The sequence below is a fragment of the Mesoplodon bidens genome (assembly GCF_964165515.1).
Source record: "Mesoplodon bidens genome assembly, chromosome: 4".
NCBI lineage: Eukaryota > Metazoa > Chordata > Mammalia > Artiodactyla > Ziphiidae > Mesoplodon > Mesoplodon bidens.
The window spans coordinates 54,337,939-54,358,492 of record NC_138160.1 but is presented as its reverse complement, the minus strand read 5'-3'; the positions used below and the strand labels follow the sequence as shown (position 1 = coordinate 54,358,492).

The following is a 20,554-nucleotide window of genomic DNA, read 5'->3' as shown; positions in this document are numbered from 1 at the left end:
CCTGAAAAGTCTCAGAGGCACATTTTGGACCATCCTCCTCTTCCCAAACAACAGTGAACTGCGGTAGCTTACTAGGGAAACAGTGTCTATAGAACAAAAAAAACAAGAAATCCCAAAGAAATAAAGTGGTACATGAAGTAAAATTTACAAAGGTAAGATCTCAACAACACATAAATAAAGTACCAAAACGTAGGGGAAAGAGAAGATAGTCTTTCCTTACCTGACAAGCTGTTTTTCTCTCGTTCTTCTTCACTCTCTCGTGCTCACACATGCTCACTCAGTGTTTAAACTAAGGCTACACTGGCTTAATCTGGCGATTCAACTTACTACTCTCATAAGAGCCACAAGAACAGGAAGGTCAGCATTTTCTTGGGTCTTTCTGATTTGTACTCTACTCATTTGAGATGAGTCTGAAGTTCTCCTTAAGTAAAACTTTCTGATGGTCCTTTCTCTCCAAACAAACATTTGGGAGTGCCCTTTTCTCTGGAGCAACTCTCCCCATCTCTTCTTGGCTGCATCTAAGTGAGTAGCCTCAGAGCTGCCCTGGGCTGACGATGATTGCAATTAAGCCTCAGGTGCTTTCAATTAAGCACTCTAGCTAAAACTAAGGGAGTGACAAAGCAAATTCTGTGAGTTTGAGTGTATAGGAGCCAGACACATTCCTATGGAATCAATTTATTCATAAAGAACCTCTTTGTGAAAATAATCACTTAACCTTTATGCACAAAATGGATTTCATCACAACTGCATTCTATATCAATACCTTAATGCAGTTTACCTAGCAATGATTGCCCTAAGAAGCAATTTTAAATTTGTAATTTCTGAGAATATAAGTCTCAAGGACAGTGTACAGGGACATAACATTTTAACCACCAATTTTAACCCAATTTTACTTTATTTCCCAACCACTGGTGAGGCACTGGGACCCTTCCTGCACTGCAGAAGGTACATCCATCTCTGTATAAAGAAATGCCAGTTATGACACACATTAACACCAGAACCCCAAGATATGATGATATTATTTTTAAAACAAACTTGGAAAGGCACAAAATCATCAACCAGGAGGGAACTACATACCTAACTTCTCAGCTTACTAAAAAAGTAGCTGACCAAGTTCTAAGGCAGAGGCCAAAAGACACACACCTGATGTGAGTTTGTGAATGTATATTCAGCTACCCGCACTAAACCGGGTGCACCTGTGAGCTTGTTGGCCACGGAAAACACCTCAAAAATACAAAGTCAAGAAAGTTAAAATTAAATTTTCGTTTTCCACACCATAGCCTATGAAATTAGTTATGAAAAGAAAGCCAATTTGTCAGTATTTCCACCCTCCCCTCCACCTCCCCCTGCCCCCAATATCAATACAAAGCATTTGGGCTGAAAGGTTCAGTGGAAGTAAACACCATAATCAAAAAATATATGGACTGTGTCTAAGAGGAGAATTGATGGGCTAGCAAAAGCGTACAGGCCTAGGGTACAAATTTATAAGCTGTCTCACAGACACATGTGCCTCGTTATGAATTCAAATTACTAAATAAGCAGTGACTGCTTTTCATTAAGAGAAGTTGGAGAAGCAACCAGAAATTTCACACAAGTTCTATACATTTAAATGTGACTTGAATGTTTGTGTACCGCTGACCACGGTCCTGAACTGACATTTCACATTTAGGGGTTTTCTCTCCTAAGCCTGGAAACACACATGACTACTGTCCAATCCTTTCCAGGAATTCTGAACCAGCTGAGAGAGAAGAACAAAGACAGGGAAAGAAACAAGTGCACACAAGCTGCTGGAGAAAGAGACTTCTGCTTAATCATATTTGATCTTATGCTCTAGCCCGAAATAATAGGACCAGATAAGAAACCGGACTAAGTATCAGAGACATAAAAGGACACAATCATCCTTGAACTAAATGATGCAAAGCTGTGTAAATGTCAACCTAAACAGGTACATAGGGCAGAGCGCCAGGCTGCTGGAAGGGAAAACGACCTGCAGTCACTGCACCAGCATTTATCTGAGTTATATCAAAAGCACTCCTAGGTTTTTGCACTTTTGCCTCAAAAAATTGAAATGTTTACATTTCCCCAAAGGGACATAACAGACTTTTTGTTGGACAATTCACATACATGAGTTCTTGCATTTTTAATAGTTCTATCACATGTCTAACGGATTTCCCCTCTGTGAAGTTGGGGTGGCCCCTGGACCACCTGCCTCCCCACCCTATGTTTATAGGAACCAAAGTTGGCTTCCAGAAAATCATCTGATTTCCTTGTTACTCCCTTCTCAGCCCCCAAATCATCATGGAGTACCTGGTCATGTCACCAGCCTCACCACAGGGGTGACATGCTGTCTTCTTACTAAATCCCTGGGCACAGCTAGTAATTTGCATGTTCACAGAGTCTTTTAGGATATCAGTTAATACAGGATCACTAAGAGTAGGTTCCATGAGCAAAAGAGAGATCATGTCTACAGAAGAGTTAACGAACCATAAGGCTTTGCTATTAGTACATCGTAAGAAATGCTGCATCCATGAATTTAAAAGTGATCGCTGTGTTACATATCTACCTACTCATGAATGAAAGGGCCTCCCAGAACCACCAGCAAACCATGCGGGTAGCAAAATCCGTCAGGGAAGGGACGTCTAGGCTTCCGATTATTCCTGGCTATGGAGCTGATATTTTGCATCAATCAGCTTTTCCATACTCAGTCATATTAGCAAACACCATCATGGAATGCATACTACATGCCAGGAATCATGCTGGGTCCTCAATATAAAACACCTCATTAATTCTCATAACGACCCTCTGCAATAAATACTGGCATGTCCATTTTACAGATAAGGAAACAGTCTCAGTATTAGTAACCTTTCCAAAGGCACACGGCCTATAAGTGGCTGAACTGGGATCACTGGTCTGTACCCTTAGGCAATACAGACCCTGACCCCAGAGTAGGGAACACTGGCTGCTGGTCTGAAGGGATGGAGGAGGGGGGCACAAGTCCTTTCCAGGCAACACTACAGAATGTGCGACCATGCTTTAACATGGCCTGGGGTGTCTTCCATCTAAAACGGACAATTATCTCTTCTTAGATATACACGTGCATGCGTACCTGTATACACACACACACACACACACACACACACCGCACTCAGTTTTCTCTAACACCAGGTTATGGACCCTTCCCATCGTGAGAACTTTTCTACCAGGACTCTTCCCGCAGTTTACCATCTTCACAGCCCGCACTCTAATGTGCTTCCACACCCTTCCTTGCAGGGGCAAAATGAAAAACAGCTGGACTCATACACTGTATCCACTAAGTCTGAGGGAACAGAGAGTCAGCCTTTGTCACTGGCTCCAAAACACTGGTGAAATATAAACATTTGACATTTCCTAGAATACCGCAGACCCGGGGTGGAAAGGGTACAAGCCTCAGCCCTTCCCTGACTCTGACCCTACGTTCTTGAGGAACATCCAAGCAGATAAGCCAGACTCTCATAATGCGTGTTAGCTCACAAACACCACACTTCCCACCACCAGAGGATGTCACACCGCCTCCAGGCAATTTCTCTTCCTTTCACCTCAGGTCAACGTCCCCTGCAACTGACTATGGACATGAGCATTCCCAAGGCCCTTTTCTCTGTCTCCATTCATCATTAAAGGTTTTCCTTCAAGAAAATACTAGGCTTAAGGCAACATAGCAGTGAAAAGCAGCATTAATTTATTTATTTATTTTTGCTGTGTTGGGTCTTCGTTTCTGTGCGAGGGCTTTCTCTAGTTGCAGCAAGTGGGGACCACTCTTCATCGCGTTGCACGGGCCTCTCACTATCGTGGCCTCTCTTTTTGTGGAGCACAGGCTCCGGACGCGCAGGCTCAGCGGCCATGGCGCACGGGCCTAGTTGCTCCGCGGCACGTGGGATCCTCCCAGACCAGGGCTCGAACCCGTGTCCCCTGCATTAGCAGGCAGATTCTCAACCACTGGGCCACCAGGGAAGCCCGAAAAGCAGCATTAATAGCCACATGAAGGTGTTCTCTCGATCCTGTTCCATTTCCTGGATGCCTGAGCCGCCAGGAATGAGCCCCCAGTTCCGCTGACACACCGCTTATTAAGATGGCTTCTTCTCAGGTCATCAGCTCCACGATAACCTGGAACATTTCAACGAGCTACACCTGCAGTTCCCCCCAGGTGGGCTCCAGGCTGCCTGGCTTCCCAAAACGCCAGTCTGATGGAGTCACTTCCTCGCTTCAAACCTTCGGTGGTTCCCGGTGCCTTAGAATAAAGTCCAAAAGGTGTGCATGACCCAGCTGCTACTTCTCTCTCCAGCGTCCCCCGAGGTCATGCCTTCCTCGGCTCCACACGCGTGACCCAGAGTCCTCAGCCCCCAGACCCACACAGCTCTCTCTGCTACCTGCATTACTCTTGTCCCTCCCCTTCCCCAATAACTCCTCAGTGAGGCAGTTCCCACCTCCCAGGGGAGATGAGGTGCACACTCCCTCAGAGCCTGTTCCCCATCTACCACGTTGGAAGCCAATTAATGAAAACTCATGTGGCTAGGGACTATAGCTAGGGACTATCTCCCCCCCCTACACTAGAAGCTCTGTAAGGTCAAAACTATCTCTGTCTTGTCCACCCTCGTGTTTTCAGTGCCCAAGGTGATGCTTCCTGAGAGTTAATATACACTGGCTGACTGACGTTCTAAACCTGTGGCTCTTATTGAAACAGAGAGTCAAAAGCAGGCTAAATAATAAACATGCCAAGATTTACACACTACTCTTCTTTTCAAATTATGTAGCTGCTATGATTCATAAAATACCAATTCAGTGAAAACTTTTACTGACTTCATGTTTGCTCTTTGCTATTTATTCTCTTCACCGGTGAAGACTAGACATTCATCTACACATCTATGCATAACATTAAGAGCAGTCTTCAAACTTACATCATTAGTAGAACAGTTAAAAGACATGCCCACAAAAAAGAACTACAATCCTGCAGCACGTGGAATGAAAACCACATTCACAGAAACATAGACAAGATAAAAAGAGAGAGGGCGGGCTTCCCTGGTGGCGCAGTGGTTGAGAGTCCGCCTGCCGATGCAGGGGACACGGGTTCGTGCCCCGGTCTGGGAGGATCCCACGTGCCGCGGAGCGGCTGGGCCCGTGAGCCATGGCTGCTGGGCCTGCGCGTCCGGAGCCTGTGCTCTGCAAGGGGAGAGGCCACAACAGTGAGAGGCCCGCCTACCGCAAAAAAAAAAAAAAAAAAAAAAAAAAAAAAAAAGAGAGAGGGCTATGCACCAGATGAAGCAACAAGATAAACCCCCCCCCAAAAAAAACTAAATGAAGTGGAGATAGGCAACCTTCCAGAAAAAGAATTCAGAATGATAGTGAAGATGATCCAGGACCTCGGAAAAAGAATAGAAGCAAAGATCGAGAAGATGCAAGAAATGTTTAACAAAGACCTAGAAAAATTAAAGAACAAACAAACAGAGGTGAACAATACAATAACTGAAATGAAAACAACACTAGAAGGAAACAATAGCAGAATAACTGAGGCAGAAGAACGGATAAGTGACCTGGAAGACAGAATGGTGGAATTCACTGCTGTGGAACAGAATAAAGAAAGAATAATGAAAAGAAATGAAGACAGCCTAAGAGACCTCTGGGATAACTTGAAACACAACAACATTCGCATTATAGGGGTCCCAGAAGGAGAAGAGAGAAAGGACCCGAGAAAATATTTGAAGAGATTATAGTCGAAAACTTCCCTAACATGGGAAAGGAAATAGCCACCCAAGTCCAGGAAGTGCAGAGAGTCCCATACAGGATAAACCCAAGGAGAAACGCCGAGACACACAGTAATCAAATTGGCAAAAATTAAAGACAAAGAAAAATTACTGAAAGCAGCAAGGGAAAAACGACAAATAACATACAAGGGAACTCCCATAAGGTTAACAGCTAATTTCTCAGCAGAAACTCTACAAGCCAGAAGGGAGTGGCATGATATACTTAAAGTGATGAAAGGGAAGAACCTACAACCAAGATTACTCTACCCAGCAAGGATCTCATTCAGATTCGATGGAGAAATCAAAACCTTTACAGACAAGCAAAAGCTAAGAGAATTGAGCACCACCAAACCAGCTCTACAACAAATGCTTAAGGAACTTCTCTAAGCGGGAAACACAAGAGAAGAAAAGGACCTACAAAAACAAACCCAAAACAATTAAGAAAATGGTCATAGGAACATACATATCGATAATTACCTTAAACTTGAATGGATTAAATGCTCCAACCAAAAGACACAGGCTCGCTGAATGGATACAAAAACAAGACCCATATATATGCTGTCTGCAAGAGACCCACTTCAGACCTAGGGACATATACAGACTGAAAGTGAGGGGATGGAAAAAGATATTCCATGCAAGTGGAAATCAAAAGAAAGCTGGAGTAGCAATACTCATATCAGATAAAATAGACTTTAAAATAAAGAACGTTACAAGAGACAAGGAAGGACACTATGCAATGATCAAGGGATCAATCCAAGAAGAAGATACAACAATTATAAATATATATGCACCCAACGTAGGAGCACCTCAATACATGAGGCAACTGGTAACAGCTATAAAAGAGGAAATCAACAGTAACACAATAATAGTGGGGGACTTACACCTCACTTTCACCAATGGACAGATCATCCAAACAGAAAATTAATAAGGAAACAAAGCTTTAAATGATACAAGAGACCAGACAGATTTGATATTTATAGGACATTCCATCCAAAAACATCAGATAACACTTACTTCTCAAGTGTGCATGAACATTCTCCTGGATAGATCACATTTTGGGTCACAAATCAAGCCTCAGAAAATTTAAGAAAATTGAAATCATATCAAGCATCTTTTCCACAACGCTATGAGATTAGAAATGAATTACAGGGAAAAAAGTAAAAAACACAGACACATGGAGGCTAAACAATACACTACTAAATAACCAAGAGATCACTGAAGAAATCAATGAGAAAATTTAAAAAAACCTAGAGACAAATGACAATGAAAACACGACGATCCAAAACCTATGGGAGGCAGCAAAAGCAGTTCTAAGAGGGCAGTTTATAGCTATACAAGCCTACCTCAAGAAACAAGAAAAATCTCAAACAAACAATCTAACCTTACACCTAAAGGAACTAGAGGAAGAAGGACAAACAAAACCCAAAGTTAGCAGAAGGAAAGAAATCATAAAGATCAGAGCAGAAATAAATGAAATAGAAACAAAGAAAACAATAGCAAAGATCAATAAAACTAAAAGCTGGTTCTTTAAGAAGATAAACAAAATTGATAAACCATTAGCCAGACTCATCAAGAAACAGAGGGAGAGGACTCAAATCAATAAAATTAGAAATGAAAAAGGAGAAGTTACAACAGACACTGCAGAAATACAATGCATCCTTAGAGACTACCACAAGCAACTCTATGCCAATAAAATGGACAACCGGGAAGAAATGGACAAATTCTTAGAAAGGTATAACCATCCACAACTGAACCAGGAAGAAACAGAAAATATGAACAGACCAATCACAAGTAATGAAATTGAAACTGTGATTAAAAATCTTCCAACAAAAGAAGTCCAGGACCAGACGGCTTTACAGGTGAATTCTATCAAACATTTAGAGAAGAGCTAACACCCATCCTTCTCAAACTCTTCCAAAAATTTGTGGAGGAAGGAACACTCCCAATCTCATTCTATGAGGCCACCACCACCCTGATATCAGAACTAGACAAAGATACTACGAAAAAAGAAAATTACACACCAATATCACTGATGAATATAGATGCAAAAATCCTCAACAAAATATTAGCAAACAGAATCCAACAACCCATTAAGAGGATCACACACCATGATCAAGTGGGATTTATCCCAGGGATGCAAGGATTCTTCAATATATGCAAATCAATCAATGTGATATACCGTATTAACAAATTAGAAGAATAAAAACCATATGATCATCTCAGTAGATGCAGAAAAAGCTTTTGACAAAATTCAACACCCATTTATGACAAAAACTCTCCAGAAAGTGGGCACAGAGGGAACCTACCTCAACATAATAAAGGCCATATATGACAAACCCACAGCAAACATCATTCTCAATGGTGAAAAACTGAAAGCATTTCCTCTAAAATCAGGAACAAGACAAGGATGTCCATTCTCACCACTATTATTCAACATAGTTGTGGAAGTCCTAGCCATGGCAATCAGAGAAGAAAAAGAAACAAAAGGAATACAAATCGGAAAAGAAGAAGTAAAACTGTCACTGTTTGCAGATGACATGATCCTATACATAGAGAATCCTAAAGGCGTCACCAGAAAACTACTAGAGCTAATCAATGAATTTGGTAAAGTTGCAGGATACAAAATTAATGCAGAGAAATCTCTTGCATTCTTCTATACTAATGATGAAAAATCTGAAAGAGAAATTAAGGAAACACTCCCATTTACCATTGCAACAAAAAGACTAAAATACCTAGGAATAAACCTACCTAGGGAGACAAAAGACCTGTATGCATAAAACTATAAGACACTGATGAAAGAAATTAAAGATGATACCAACAGATGGAGAGATATACCATGTTCTTGGATTGGAAGAATCGATACTGTGAAAATGACTATACTACCCAAAGCAATCTACAGATTCAATGCAATCCCTATCAAGTTACCAATGGCATTTTTTACAGCACTAGAACAAAAAATCTTAAAATTTGTATGGAGACACAAAAGACCCCGAATAGCCAAAGCAGTCTTGAGGGAAAAAAGCAGAGCTGGAGGAATCAGGCTCCCTGACTTCAGACTTTACTACAAAGCTACAGTAATCAAGACAATATGGTACTGGCACAAAAACAGAAATATAGATCAATGGAACAAGATAGAAAGCCCAGAGATAAACCCACACACCTATGGTCAACTAATCTATGACAAAGGAGGCAAAGATATACAATGGAGAAAAGACAGGCTCTTCAATAAGTGGTGCTGGGAAAACTGGACAGCTACATGTAAAAGAATGAAATTAGAACACTCCCTAACACCATACACAAAAAGAAACTCAAAATGGATTAGAGACCTAAAGGTAAGACGAGACACTATAAAACTCCTAGAGGAACACATAGGAAGAACACTCTTTGACATAAATCACAGCAAGATCTTTTTTGATCCACCTCCTAGAGTAATGGAAATAAAAACAAAAATAAACAAATGGGACCTAATGAAACTTAAATGCTTTTGCACAGCAAAGGAAACCATAAACAAGACGAAAAGACAACCCTCAGAATGGGAGAAAATATTTGCAAACGAATCAACGGACAAAGGATTAATCTCCAAAATATATAAACAGTTCAGGCAGCTCAATATTAAAAAAACAAACAACCCAATCCAAAAATGGGCAGAAGACCTAAATAGACATTTCTCCAAAGAAGACATACAGATGGCCAAGTAGCACATGGAAAGCTGCTCAACAGCACTAATTATGGAGAAATGCAAATCAAAACCACAATGAGGTATCACCTCACACCAGTTAGAATAGGCATCATCAGAAAATCTACAAACAACAAATGCTGGAGAGGGTGTGGAGAAAAGGGAACCCTCTTGCACTGTTGGTGGGAATGTAAATTGATACAGCCACTATGGAGAACAGTATGGAGGTTCCTTAAAAAACTAAAAATAGAGCTACCATATGATCCAGCAATCCCACTACTGGGCATATACCCAGACAACACCATAATTCAAAAAGATACATGCACCCCAATGTTCATTGCAGCACTATTTACAATAGCCAGGTCATGGAAGCAACCTAAATGCCCATCGACAGATGAATGGATAAAGAAGATGCGGTATATATATATACACTGGAATTTTACTCAGCCATAAAAAGGAACGAAATTGGGTAATTTGTGGAGACGTGGATGGATCTAGAGACTGTCATACAGAGTGAAGTAAGTCAGAAAGAGAAAAACAAATATCGTATATTAACGCATGTATGTGGAACCTAGAAAAATGGTACAGATGAACCAGTTTGCAGGTCAGAAATTGAGACACAGATCTAGAGAACAAACGTATGGTCACCAAGGGGGGACAACCGCGGTGGGGTGGGGGTGGGGGTGTGATGAATTGGGCGATTGCTATTGACATGTATACACTGATGTGGATAAAATGGATGACTAGGGCTTCCCTGGTGGCGCAGTGGTTGAGAGTCCGCCTGCCGATGCAGGGGACACGGGTTCGTGCCCCGGTCTGGGAAGATCCCACATGCCGCGGAGTGGCTGGGCCCGTGAGCCATGGCCACTGAGCCTGCGCATCCAGAGCCTGTGTTCCGCAACGGGAGAGGCCACAACAGTGAGAGGCCCACGTACAGAAAAAAAAAAAAAAAAAAAAAAAAAGATGACTAATAAGAACCTGCTGTATAAAAAAATAAATAAAATTAAATTAAAAAATAAAAAAAAGACATCCCCTAATTGTGCCTATTGTTAATAAGGGAAATTGTTTCCCACTCATGCCAGTAAAGTAAATCCTTTAGGGTAGCAAAGTGTAAATTAGACGCTTTATATTGAGTTGAAAATCCTTTTAGCTAATAAGCCTTTTTTCTGCCGTTCTAAGAATCCCTGAAAGTTTCAAGTTCTGACACACACAGTAAACAGCAGAGTAAATACGTGAGTCCTGCACAGGCATTGTGAGTGGATCCTCACTGATTTGACCTTCTTCAAAATTTACCTGGAAAAACTGCTCATAATATTTTCACTGTGATTCAGGAGGCTTTTTTGATAAGAGATCTAGAGGTTTAAGCGTAATTCACAACAGACAAAACAATACACACATGGTCACCCTTCAGTCAAATGTGCAACCGTTTTCAAAGATGTATTTTTCCTCTTTCATTCAACATATATGTACTGAGCCCCTACTAATATATTAGAAGCACTGTGCTAAACACCCAGACAAAATTCCTGCCCTTATGAGTTCATCGACACGCAGCAAACGGCACTGAGTACTTTATGAGAGTTACCAGAAGGTGCTTTGAGCAGGGACAGGGCAGAGCGCCTAAGAGCAAATCTCAGAAATGTTAGAGGGACACTCCTCCAACCCAGATCATCATGACTGTCCGAAACACGGTCCACTACCCTCAACTTGCAGAGACCCCCAAATCCACAGGCTTGAGTTATCAGGGGTTAAGTGAGATGCACTTTTTTTTTTTTTTTTTTTTTTTTTTTTGCGGTACGCGGGCCTCTCACTGTTGGGGCCTCTCCCGTTGCGGAGCACAGGCTCCGGACGCGCAGGCTCAGGGGCCATGGCTCACGGGCCCAGCCGCTCCGCGGCATGTGGGATCTTCCCAGACCGGGGCACGAACCCGTGTCCCCTGCATCGGCAGGCGGACTCTCAACCACTGCACCACCAGGGAAGCCCGAGATGCACTTTATTTAAACAAAAAACCATGCACTATCTCTCTCGTGTGTCTGATTATTAAGTACATAAAAACTACAATCATTGCCATGGTAAAGTATTGTTTTTAAGACACCAAGAGCTTAAAGGGCTGATGTAAGTCTATGGGACTTTGTAAGTTTACACAAATATTGACAGGAAGATAAAATATGAAATAGGTCAAACACTGTTGACATTAATAGTATATGCAAGCAGCTTCAACAAGGGTGCCCAAAAAATTAGCACTGCAATAATACACTAGGAAATTGAATTTTGCTGCTTTTTTAAAAATTGATGCAGTAACTTAACTGAAAAAAAAATTGGAAGACAATGAGTCTCCCAAGCCAGACCTAACAATTTTTAAATCTAAATGAACCTCCTTCCATTTTATGGGTTTCCCTTAAGCCTTTTAAGGCTTTCTACTCAGTGCCTTGCTACCGTATAACTAACACTATGCTAAAAGTGCCTTCCCATAATGCAACCTGATCCAGATAAAAACTGTTTCCCAGCTAATACTAAAAAAGTGGTAATAAACAGTATAGACAAGGCCTCAGGTTCTCTGAAAGTAGGGAGCAGATTAATTATGCATAAATAAAATAAGCCAGCCCAAACTTGTACCACCTTTCACAACATTTTTAATCACAAATGAACTTGAAAAATTAATATTTACTTAGCACTCCATGCTAAATGTTAGATACTATACTAGGATTAAACTAGGTGGCGTGTATAGAATGCCTAATGACCCTATTGCTATTATTCCCATTTAAGAGGGGAAAAGTCAGGCCTTACATCAGCTGAGTGGTCCACATCTCACATCTAGTTGAGGTGTGGCAGAGGCGGGAATCAAACCCAGGTCTTTCCACCAAACTGAGAGTGTGTAACCCAGTGTTCCTCACTGAACCTGCTAGAATGGTATTTATAGTGGTGCCCATTTTCTGAGGAGAGGAGGGAGAGCATTCATTAGGTTCTCAAAGAGACCCAAAACACCCTCTCAAAGGCTAAGAACCCCTGCACCATACTGGCACCAGTGTAAGAGCCAGAAAATGTGCACTGGACTTCAACCCCTCTCACCAAGACTATAACTTCTCTACTCCACAGTTTTAGTTTCTCTTTAAAATTCTCAGAGCAAGTCAAGATTTCCACCCCTGGACAATTTCCAGCATCCCCTGCCACAGGTTAAGTTACACAATAAATTGCAATACTGTATCACTTTACATCCAATTCTGAGATTTCACAAATACTGACCAATGTTATTTAGTCATTCCACTTTCCAAAATGTGTTTCAATCAACCATTCCTCAGTGCAGTGCCTGTGAAATAAGCTATCGTTACATCCACTTCCAAGAAAATAAAACACTGTCACCCTGAGGCCAGGCAATAAATCAGCTACAGGATTGGGATCAAAAGTGAGAAGTTCCTGACTTCCCCCACCTGGGATCTGCAAGACCATGTTATGTATCATGAATTACCCTCCTAGCTACGCAGAGAACATGGGGCAACTAACTCTATCATCATCTCTACCGATGGCAACACTATATTAGAATCTAGTGGTAAACCATTACGTTGGGTCATACTCCCTACTGCCCAGTGACCAGTGTGCTCATCTCGGGAAGTACGCCAGCACATGCCTCACATCTTTCAAAGGGAGACGCAACCACTGAGAGCACTGGTTTAGTCTGGGGGTTTTGTCAGGTAACTCTGTGGTGGGTGTGATGCTCAGCTTAAGCCCTGGCACCCTGTCCCTATGATCAACCTGCACTTTGGATCCATCCTAAATTCCTGATCAGAAAAGGGGAGTGTTCGTGTGAGAATAAACTTTACCTTGAAGTTCACTGGTCATACCCCTCATTTTACAGATTATTAAACTGACCTCAGAGGAATCAGCTCATCCAAGATCTCACAATTCAGAAGCAGAGACAGTTCTAGAAAGCAAATCTCCAGGCACCTGTCCAGGATCCTCGCATTCCTCCAGGCACTGGGGAATAGGTTCTGGTTACTGCCAGAGGCTTGGCCCACCACTAGGGTTTGCTCCATCTCTGCCAGGTTAGGACTTGACTCCCCTCACTTTGTGCCAGATCCAGTCTATGCCTCCAGGCTGGGGTCCCAGGGGGCTACTGTCAGAGCACTGGCCTCAGCTTGCATCTTCCGACGGACAGAGACAATTACTTACTGAAACTAACCCCATCAGAGAGGAAGAAAATACCACACTGGCACTGAGGAATTAACTTCACAAGGAGGCCCTGTTCGGGTGATGTTTTATTTATGGCCTTTCCCTGATCGAGATGACTTCCCCTCAAGAAATGTCCAAAGCAACCAATCAAAGACACCAAGAACCTTATGCTTCCTTAACTGTCCTCCAAAAGCAGGAAAAAAAGCCAGAGAAAACAGGCGAGAGGACACCAAGTCATAGTTTCAGTGTGTCAGGACGCGACCCACAAGTTTCGCACGAATATTCTTCCAAGAAACCAGGATGGACGCAGTCCCCCGAAGAAGGGGGCACGTTCCCCATTCAGTCTGGCGACCAGCACGCATCTGGACACCCCGGGACAAGTCCAAATGGGAGATGCAGAAGCGCAGGTCAGCGCCGCCGGCCGAGGGCCGGAGGACCGACGCCGCGGGACCAGCCAAAACCACCCGCGGGGTACCCCGGAGCCAATGCAACCGAAACTCCGCCGCGCAACTTCGCGGATACCGCTGCCAGCCGTCCCCCACCTCCAACACACCCACTCTCCTCTCACACCCGTCCCTTCACCACACTCCTCCTTCTGCCCAAGCGCTACCGTGGGAAGCAACGCCCACTTCGGAGAACGAGGTCTCAGTTGTGGGGACAAGCCAGGCGTCCAGCTCACGTCCATTCACAGACCCAAAGGAGCAGATCCTGACCGACGGAGTTTGCTGCTTTGACACTGGAGAAGCACACTATCAGGCAGCACATGTACACGCACGCGCGCGCGCGCACACACACACACACACACAGGTAACAGCCATGGGGAAACCGGTGACCCCCAGGGAAGCTCCTGTCATTACCCAGGGCTCGAGGCACAACATCTGGGGTCCCTCCCCCTCTCCAGGCCCCAGCGCGCGATGCCCACCACCCGCGTGCGGGATGGAGAACTGGGGTCGCCTGGCAGCCTGGACCAGAGGGGCGGGGGGTGGGGGGGAAGGCGGACCCACCTCCTCATCCTGCTCTTCCTGGGACGCGCTGCTGCCCCGGGGCGCGGGGGGCGCGGCTCCTCCTGGCAGCGGCGGCGGCGGCGCGGGGACTCCACGCTCGGGCACCAAGCGCGCGGGAGCCCACGCGGCGGGCGGCCGAGCGCCGCCCGGCGGCGGCGGCGGCGGGTGCTCGCGAGAGAAGCTGGGCTCCCCTTCCTCCGACAGAGTTTCTGAGCCCGATGAGGACTCGGCCGAGGAAGCTCCCGGGGAGGACGCGGCAGCCGCCGCAGGGGCGGGAGTCCGGGCACCGTGGCCGCTGCAGCAGCGGAGCACTGGCTCCAGCACCTCCGAAACTTTCTCCCCCATTTCCCTCTCAGGCCCAAAGTGCGGCCTGAGGACCGGCGAGGGCGCGGCACGCACTCAACGCCTCCAGGGAAAGCCTCGAATTGCTGGGCTCCTGCTCGCTCTCGCTGCCGCTCCCGGGCTGCAGAGAGCTCCGCCGGCAACTACATGGCCGCGGCCGGGCCGCCGGAGCCTGCAGCCAAGTTAGCAGCCGCCCGGGCCCGGCGGCCGACTGGGGCTCCCGCGCGCGGGGACATGCCAGCGCGAGTCCGCGCTCTGCGCTCCACAACCGTCCCGTGCAGGGCCCGAGCCGCCGGGACTGCGGCTTCTCCAGCAAAACCTACCCCTCCGGGACCGAGCGGGGCCGGCGAAAGAGACGGGCAGCCGGGGGAACCAATGGCAGAGCAAGCACGCCGGTGGGCGGAGGCTACGGCGCCCCAGGCGCACCTGCGTCAGGTAGGGGAGGCGGGGCCGAGGCGCCGGCTGCTGGGTCGGGGTCCGGGGGACTGGAACGAGGCACGTGCACTGGGAGGGTGGGAATGGAGCCCGGAATCGGAGCCTAAGCCTGGTACTCTGAATTTAGCCAAGGAGTGGCTGGCGGTCCTGGGAACGCCAGGGGGAGATGGCCGAGAGGGCAGTGAGACCTTGGACAAGAAATGGACTTCGTTTCCAAAAAGTGGAATCCAGGAAACTGACCAGAAGGAGAAGTAGCTGGGCTTTAAGGATAAAAGGCTTTAAGGGTAAAACAGTCACACACATGCACGCACCCACCAGCGTGCTGGAGGAGAAAGGGGAAAACTTCATGGTACAGTGAGTGCATCCAAACCGAGCTGATCTCCGATCCCGGATTCTCCACTTAAGCTCCCTGGGCTTCAGTGTTCTCAACTGGAAATGGAGACAGTCATATCTGTCTTGTCTCCGTATGAGCAGAATTAGAACAAATATATTTAAAGCTTCAGCAGACTGCCTGGCTTAGACACATGGAGAGTTTTCAAAAGACTATTTTCTGTCTTTATTTCTGTTTGTAAATTAAAAAGTTAAGTCAAAGACGTGTACCTTTTGAAAGGGAGGAAAAGGACAAATTATGCCCCTGTATTTAATTAGGACCAAGAATATGCCCAGCACTGTGCCAGATACTAGACAAAACTGAATTAGAGAGGGCTGCTGGCCCACCATTGCCTGTCTTTCCACATCAGCTAAGCAGAGGATGAAGAGAGATCACATTTCCACTTTACTTTCTCCTAGCCCTGGCTTGTAAACCAACAAGATGCAGGACTGGTTGCTTCATTTTCCTTACCTCTAAGAACTAGGAGAAAGAACTTTCACCAAGGGCACCAATAGAATCACCTTAAGGCCCTCTCTGGGTGGCCTTCAGCATGATGGGGTGACTTGAATATCTCAGAAGCCAACAGTCAGCTCAGCGGTGGGAAATAAATGATTCCTCACTTGCCTTCAGCTCCAGTCCTACTGTGAGCTCTGGCACTGCGACCTGGGATCTAAATTCAACCAGATTCAATTCCACAGACATTGACTGAGATGTGTGCCTGGTGCTTGCAGGGGATACAAAGATGAGTAAGTCAGGTCCCCTGCCCTGGAGGAGCCTATGGTCAAGCAAGAGATTGATGCTGCATAATATATTTCCATTATTAATTTTCAAAAGCTATGGTAGTGCTACACTAATAATGTGCCATAGGAGAAGAGGAAAGAGTCATAGGAAAACAATTAGGTCCTCAAGCTCAGGAGTGCTCAAGAATCTTAGATTTCTCCTTGTCAGAACAGCCTTGCCAAAGATCCTTAAGAAGTGGAGGACTCGAGTTGAAAGCCCCTTCAGCTAATGAGCCCTTTTATGCTATCACCATATCTACAGATAAGTGATACATCATACAAAGTGCTTCATCATATTGGACAGAAAGCTTTGTCCTGATCAGTTTCCCTCCCCAAGATGAGGGGGAAGGAAATATAATGTGACCCCATTGCCATAGACAGCCATACTGCAAAACAGCTCTGGCTGTCAGGCTTCCATTGTGATGCTTCAGAATTATCTGAGGGGCTGTGAAGACCTGCTGAGGCAAAAGAACAGTTCTAGTAAACTGACTAGTTATGAGAGCAAGGCTATAGAGAGAGCACAGTGGGGCAGTCTGAATCCGATCTTGGGCTGCACAATTGCTTTTCTAGTCAGGAGTATTGGTCTTTATCTGAGCCCCTATGTGGTTGATTCACCACAGCTGAAGTAAAATGATGACCTAAGCAAGCCATTCACATGAAAGAGGAGGAGTGGTACTTTTCAGTACATCAGAAAAGAAGCAAGACATGATCTGAATTGCTAACAGGAAGAATGATAATAGCTATTATTGCTTCCTCCATAAGCATCTATGGGTATTCTCATTTAATCCTGGCAACAGCCTTATGAGATAGAGTCTATTAGCCCCACTTTATAGATTAAGAAACTGAGGATCTGCAAGGTCAAATAACTTGCCAAAGGTCACACAGCAAGTGAGTGGTAGAACTGTGATTTGAACACAGCAGTCTGGTCCAAGGCACTTTCTTAAACATTCCAATATATTGCCACTCAGAACAGACAACTTTTTCAAGTACATATATATATTAGACTACAAATATCCATAGGGTAGGGACTTTGTTGTCTTGATTTAATATGTAAAAGGATATAAAAGGATACTTGCAGAACTGATATTTTTCCCCACAAACATTTATAAGGCACTTAGTGTATGCCAGGCAAGGTTTTAAACACTTGACAAATATTAATTTTCTTAATCCCATATCAACCCTATAAGGTAGCCACCATTATTATTCTCATATTACATATGCGAAATGTGTGAAATGGCACAGAGAAGTCAGGTAACTTTCCTAAAGTCACACAGCTAGCAAGTGATAGTTGAGCAATTTGGCCCCAGCATTCATGCTCCTAACCCCTACAGATCAAAGTCAAGTAATAGATCAGTATTTCCTGAACTTTTTAAACCTTACCCTCAAATAAGAGATATATTTTACATTGCAACTCATGACACATGTACATACATACAAATATAAATAAAATTCCATGAAATAGTACTTACCCTTCCTATAAGACTAGAATTTTTTATTATATTTTAGTGAAAATAAAAATACTAGTTGTGATCAGCTAAATGAATTTCACACTCCATTTTGACACATGTAGTTGAAAGCAATGTACTTAATCGTCTCCTTACCTGACCCATGAGGAAAATATGACTATGGTTCAGGCTGAGAGTTTCCAGACCAGAACTGTGCAAACTCAAAGGATGACTCTGTAAATAGAAGATGATCAGAAGGTCAGGATAGTTCCCCAAAGGTATCCCAATTAGACCTATGGACAAATGCTGGGGTATGGCCAAACCACTAGGCCAGTTTTGATTGAAACCCTACAGTGCACGTTTCTTATCTTATTAATTAAATTATAAATACCATCCTCAGTGGCCAGAAAGCACCACTCCAAGGGAACTTCTCATAAATATCCCTAATGTTGGAGACTTTGGGACCAGAGATAGGCATAAAAGCATGGCTTTTTTCCTGCTGTGTCACTGTAGGCAAGAGCCAGAAAAATAAAAACAACTTAGTCATTACTCCTGGGAAGCCAATACTGTAGCTTCACATGACAGAACCAGATTAGCCTATAGACTGGGAAGGATAAGGTCAGCCTATTCCAGGGTAACCAGTGTCCACACGTTCTACTAGATGTGCTCTCAAGTGTTTGGTTCAGGGACAAACACCCCAGGCACTGCATGTTCATTTTGTCTTGTGATTGGACACTGGCATCAGTTCTCTGTGCTCTCCCAAGTGATGGGAGACACTGCCTCTGGGAATGCCTGTTGTCTCTGCCAGTCTCTGCTGTGTGGGTGAGGCCAAGTGTGAATGTCAGTGTCAAGCCCTGTCTCTATGAGATGGAGGATTTTTGAGGACAAGTCACCACACATTTAGTCTATTCCCAGTGTCATGACCTTTCTCCCAAGTTAGCACTTGATAAACTTGAAGTCAATTGTCCTTCTTTCTTACATATGTAAAATTAGAACATTATAAATTCAGAATGAAGATTTTTGTAAAATTACAAGTGAATATGTTCATATTCAATACCCCCCAAAATCCTAAATATCATATGCTCTTTGGATTACAAAGATATTATTCACCTTTGGTAGGTTTTAAATTTTTCATTATTAATAATAGGCTTGCCTGATGCCCCGTGACCAATAAAGTACAATTTTGTGACAAAGTAAGCATCAATAAAAATGTGGTCATTGAGGTGGCCTCGACTGGGGTTTTTGATTTATACCAGAGGGTGTAGCATGATATAGACCATGACAGTTTCTGACTATCCAGCTGGAAGGAAAAGCCCTCGTAGCATCTCAACCTCCTGTTTGTGTTTGAGACTCTAGGAAAGGAAAGGTTACAGTACAAGGTTTCAGAAGGAAGTAGAAGAATTTCTTCAGTGATAGTTGAAAAGGACAGGTGAGGAAGAATAATATCCTGATTTGCTTCTGTTGGAGTCTCTAACCTACATGTTGAGAAGGATGGGAAACTAAGTTATATTAACAAGTTAAAATAAGCCTGTAATGGACCAAACAAGAGGATGCTGCTGATCTGAGCTCTCAGGTGAATATTTCTCTACGTGCCGTATGTAGAGCCCTTGTTTCATATTGCCAGGATACAGGCAGGGGAACAAGGTGTTTGTTCCCTGGCCTCAGCCAAAAGTTTCGGGATCTGCATTTTTAAGGAATACCCCAATCGTGTATCAAGTGTATGAAAGCTTGAGGATTACTGAAGATGATCCTAATTTGAAGATCCGAGAGCTGTTTTGTGGGGCAAATGTGCGTGCGTGGCTCTGTAGAAAGTGACTAGAAAGAGCTTGATGGATTGCAGCCTGTGTCTCTCTGGGCCTCTTTGTTCTTAGAGAACAACTACCTTGGGGAGACCAAGGCAGCTTAGCAGATGGACAGGAATATGCATGTGCTGAAAACAGCTGGAAAAACTGAGCTAATACACAAAAAGAACTCAGAATAACGTTCCCTGGAGGATTCTGTTTAAACAACATTCAAAATGGTGACCCATTTCCCACAGAAGACTCCAATCTTTTGCATTTGCCTTTCCAAGATAGATAAGATAGATATTCACATCTGGGATTTTTTTGTTATGCTTTCAGCATGAAATGTTCTTTTATTATCATTCTTCATTTTTCAAAAAGATTTATTCAGGTCTCTTTGCCTGTTTAGGAAATAGAAGACATGCAAACACATTTACTCATTTTTATTCATTATAGCGGTTTACTTTCAGAATCAATCGGTTCCACTTTCCACTTTAAATTCATAGAGCAACCTCCTTGACTCTGTCTACACTGCATGGCAAGTAGTTCCTTCTACCACTCACTCCAACTAATTAGAAAATAAAATGATGCTGAATAGTAACCTAGCAAGTAGCAACTCTTTCCACAATCATAAGCCAGCTTGCAGCCCTAGAGGTAATGTTTAAGGATTTTTGTACTTGAGGAGACAGTCTTCCAGTCCCTTTCCCCTCAAAGTGTGTTTTGCCACTAAGCTGACCTAGGAACTTGTTAGAAATGCAGAGTCTCAGTCCCCGCCCCAGACCCA

At 44.0% G+C, this 20,554-nt stretch overlaps 1 protein-coding gene across 1 annotated transcript in view; it reads right to left on the bottom strand.

Moving 5' to 3' along the window:
• MAST4 (microtubule associated serine/threonine kinase family member 4) overlaps window positions 1-15,125 on the bottom strand; it is a gene marked incomplete at its 5' end in the record, with an annotated part of 581,401 nt that extends 566,276 nt beyond the window's left edge. The window contains one exon of the mRNA XM_081231058.1: window positions 14,619-15,125. Within this exon, the coding sequence (XP_081087184.1) occupies window positions 14,619-14,963 (345 nt within the window). The remainder of the gene's footprint in view (window positions 1-14,618) is intronic.
• Window positions 15,126-20,554: the final 5,429 nt, after the last annotated feature.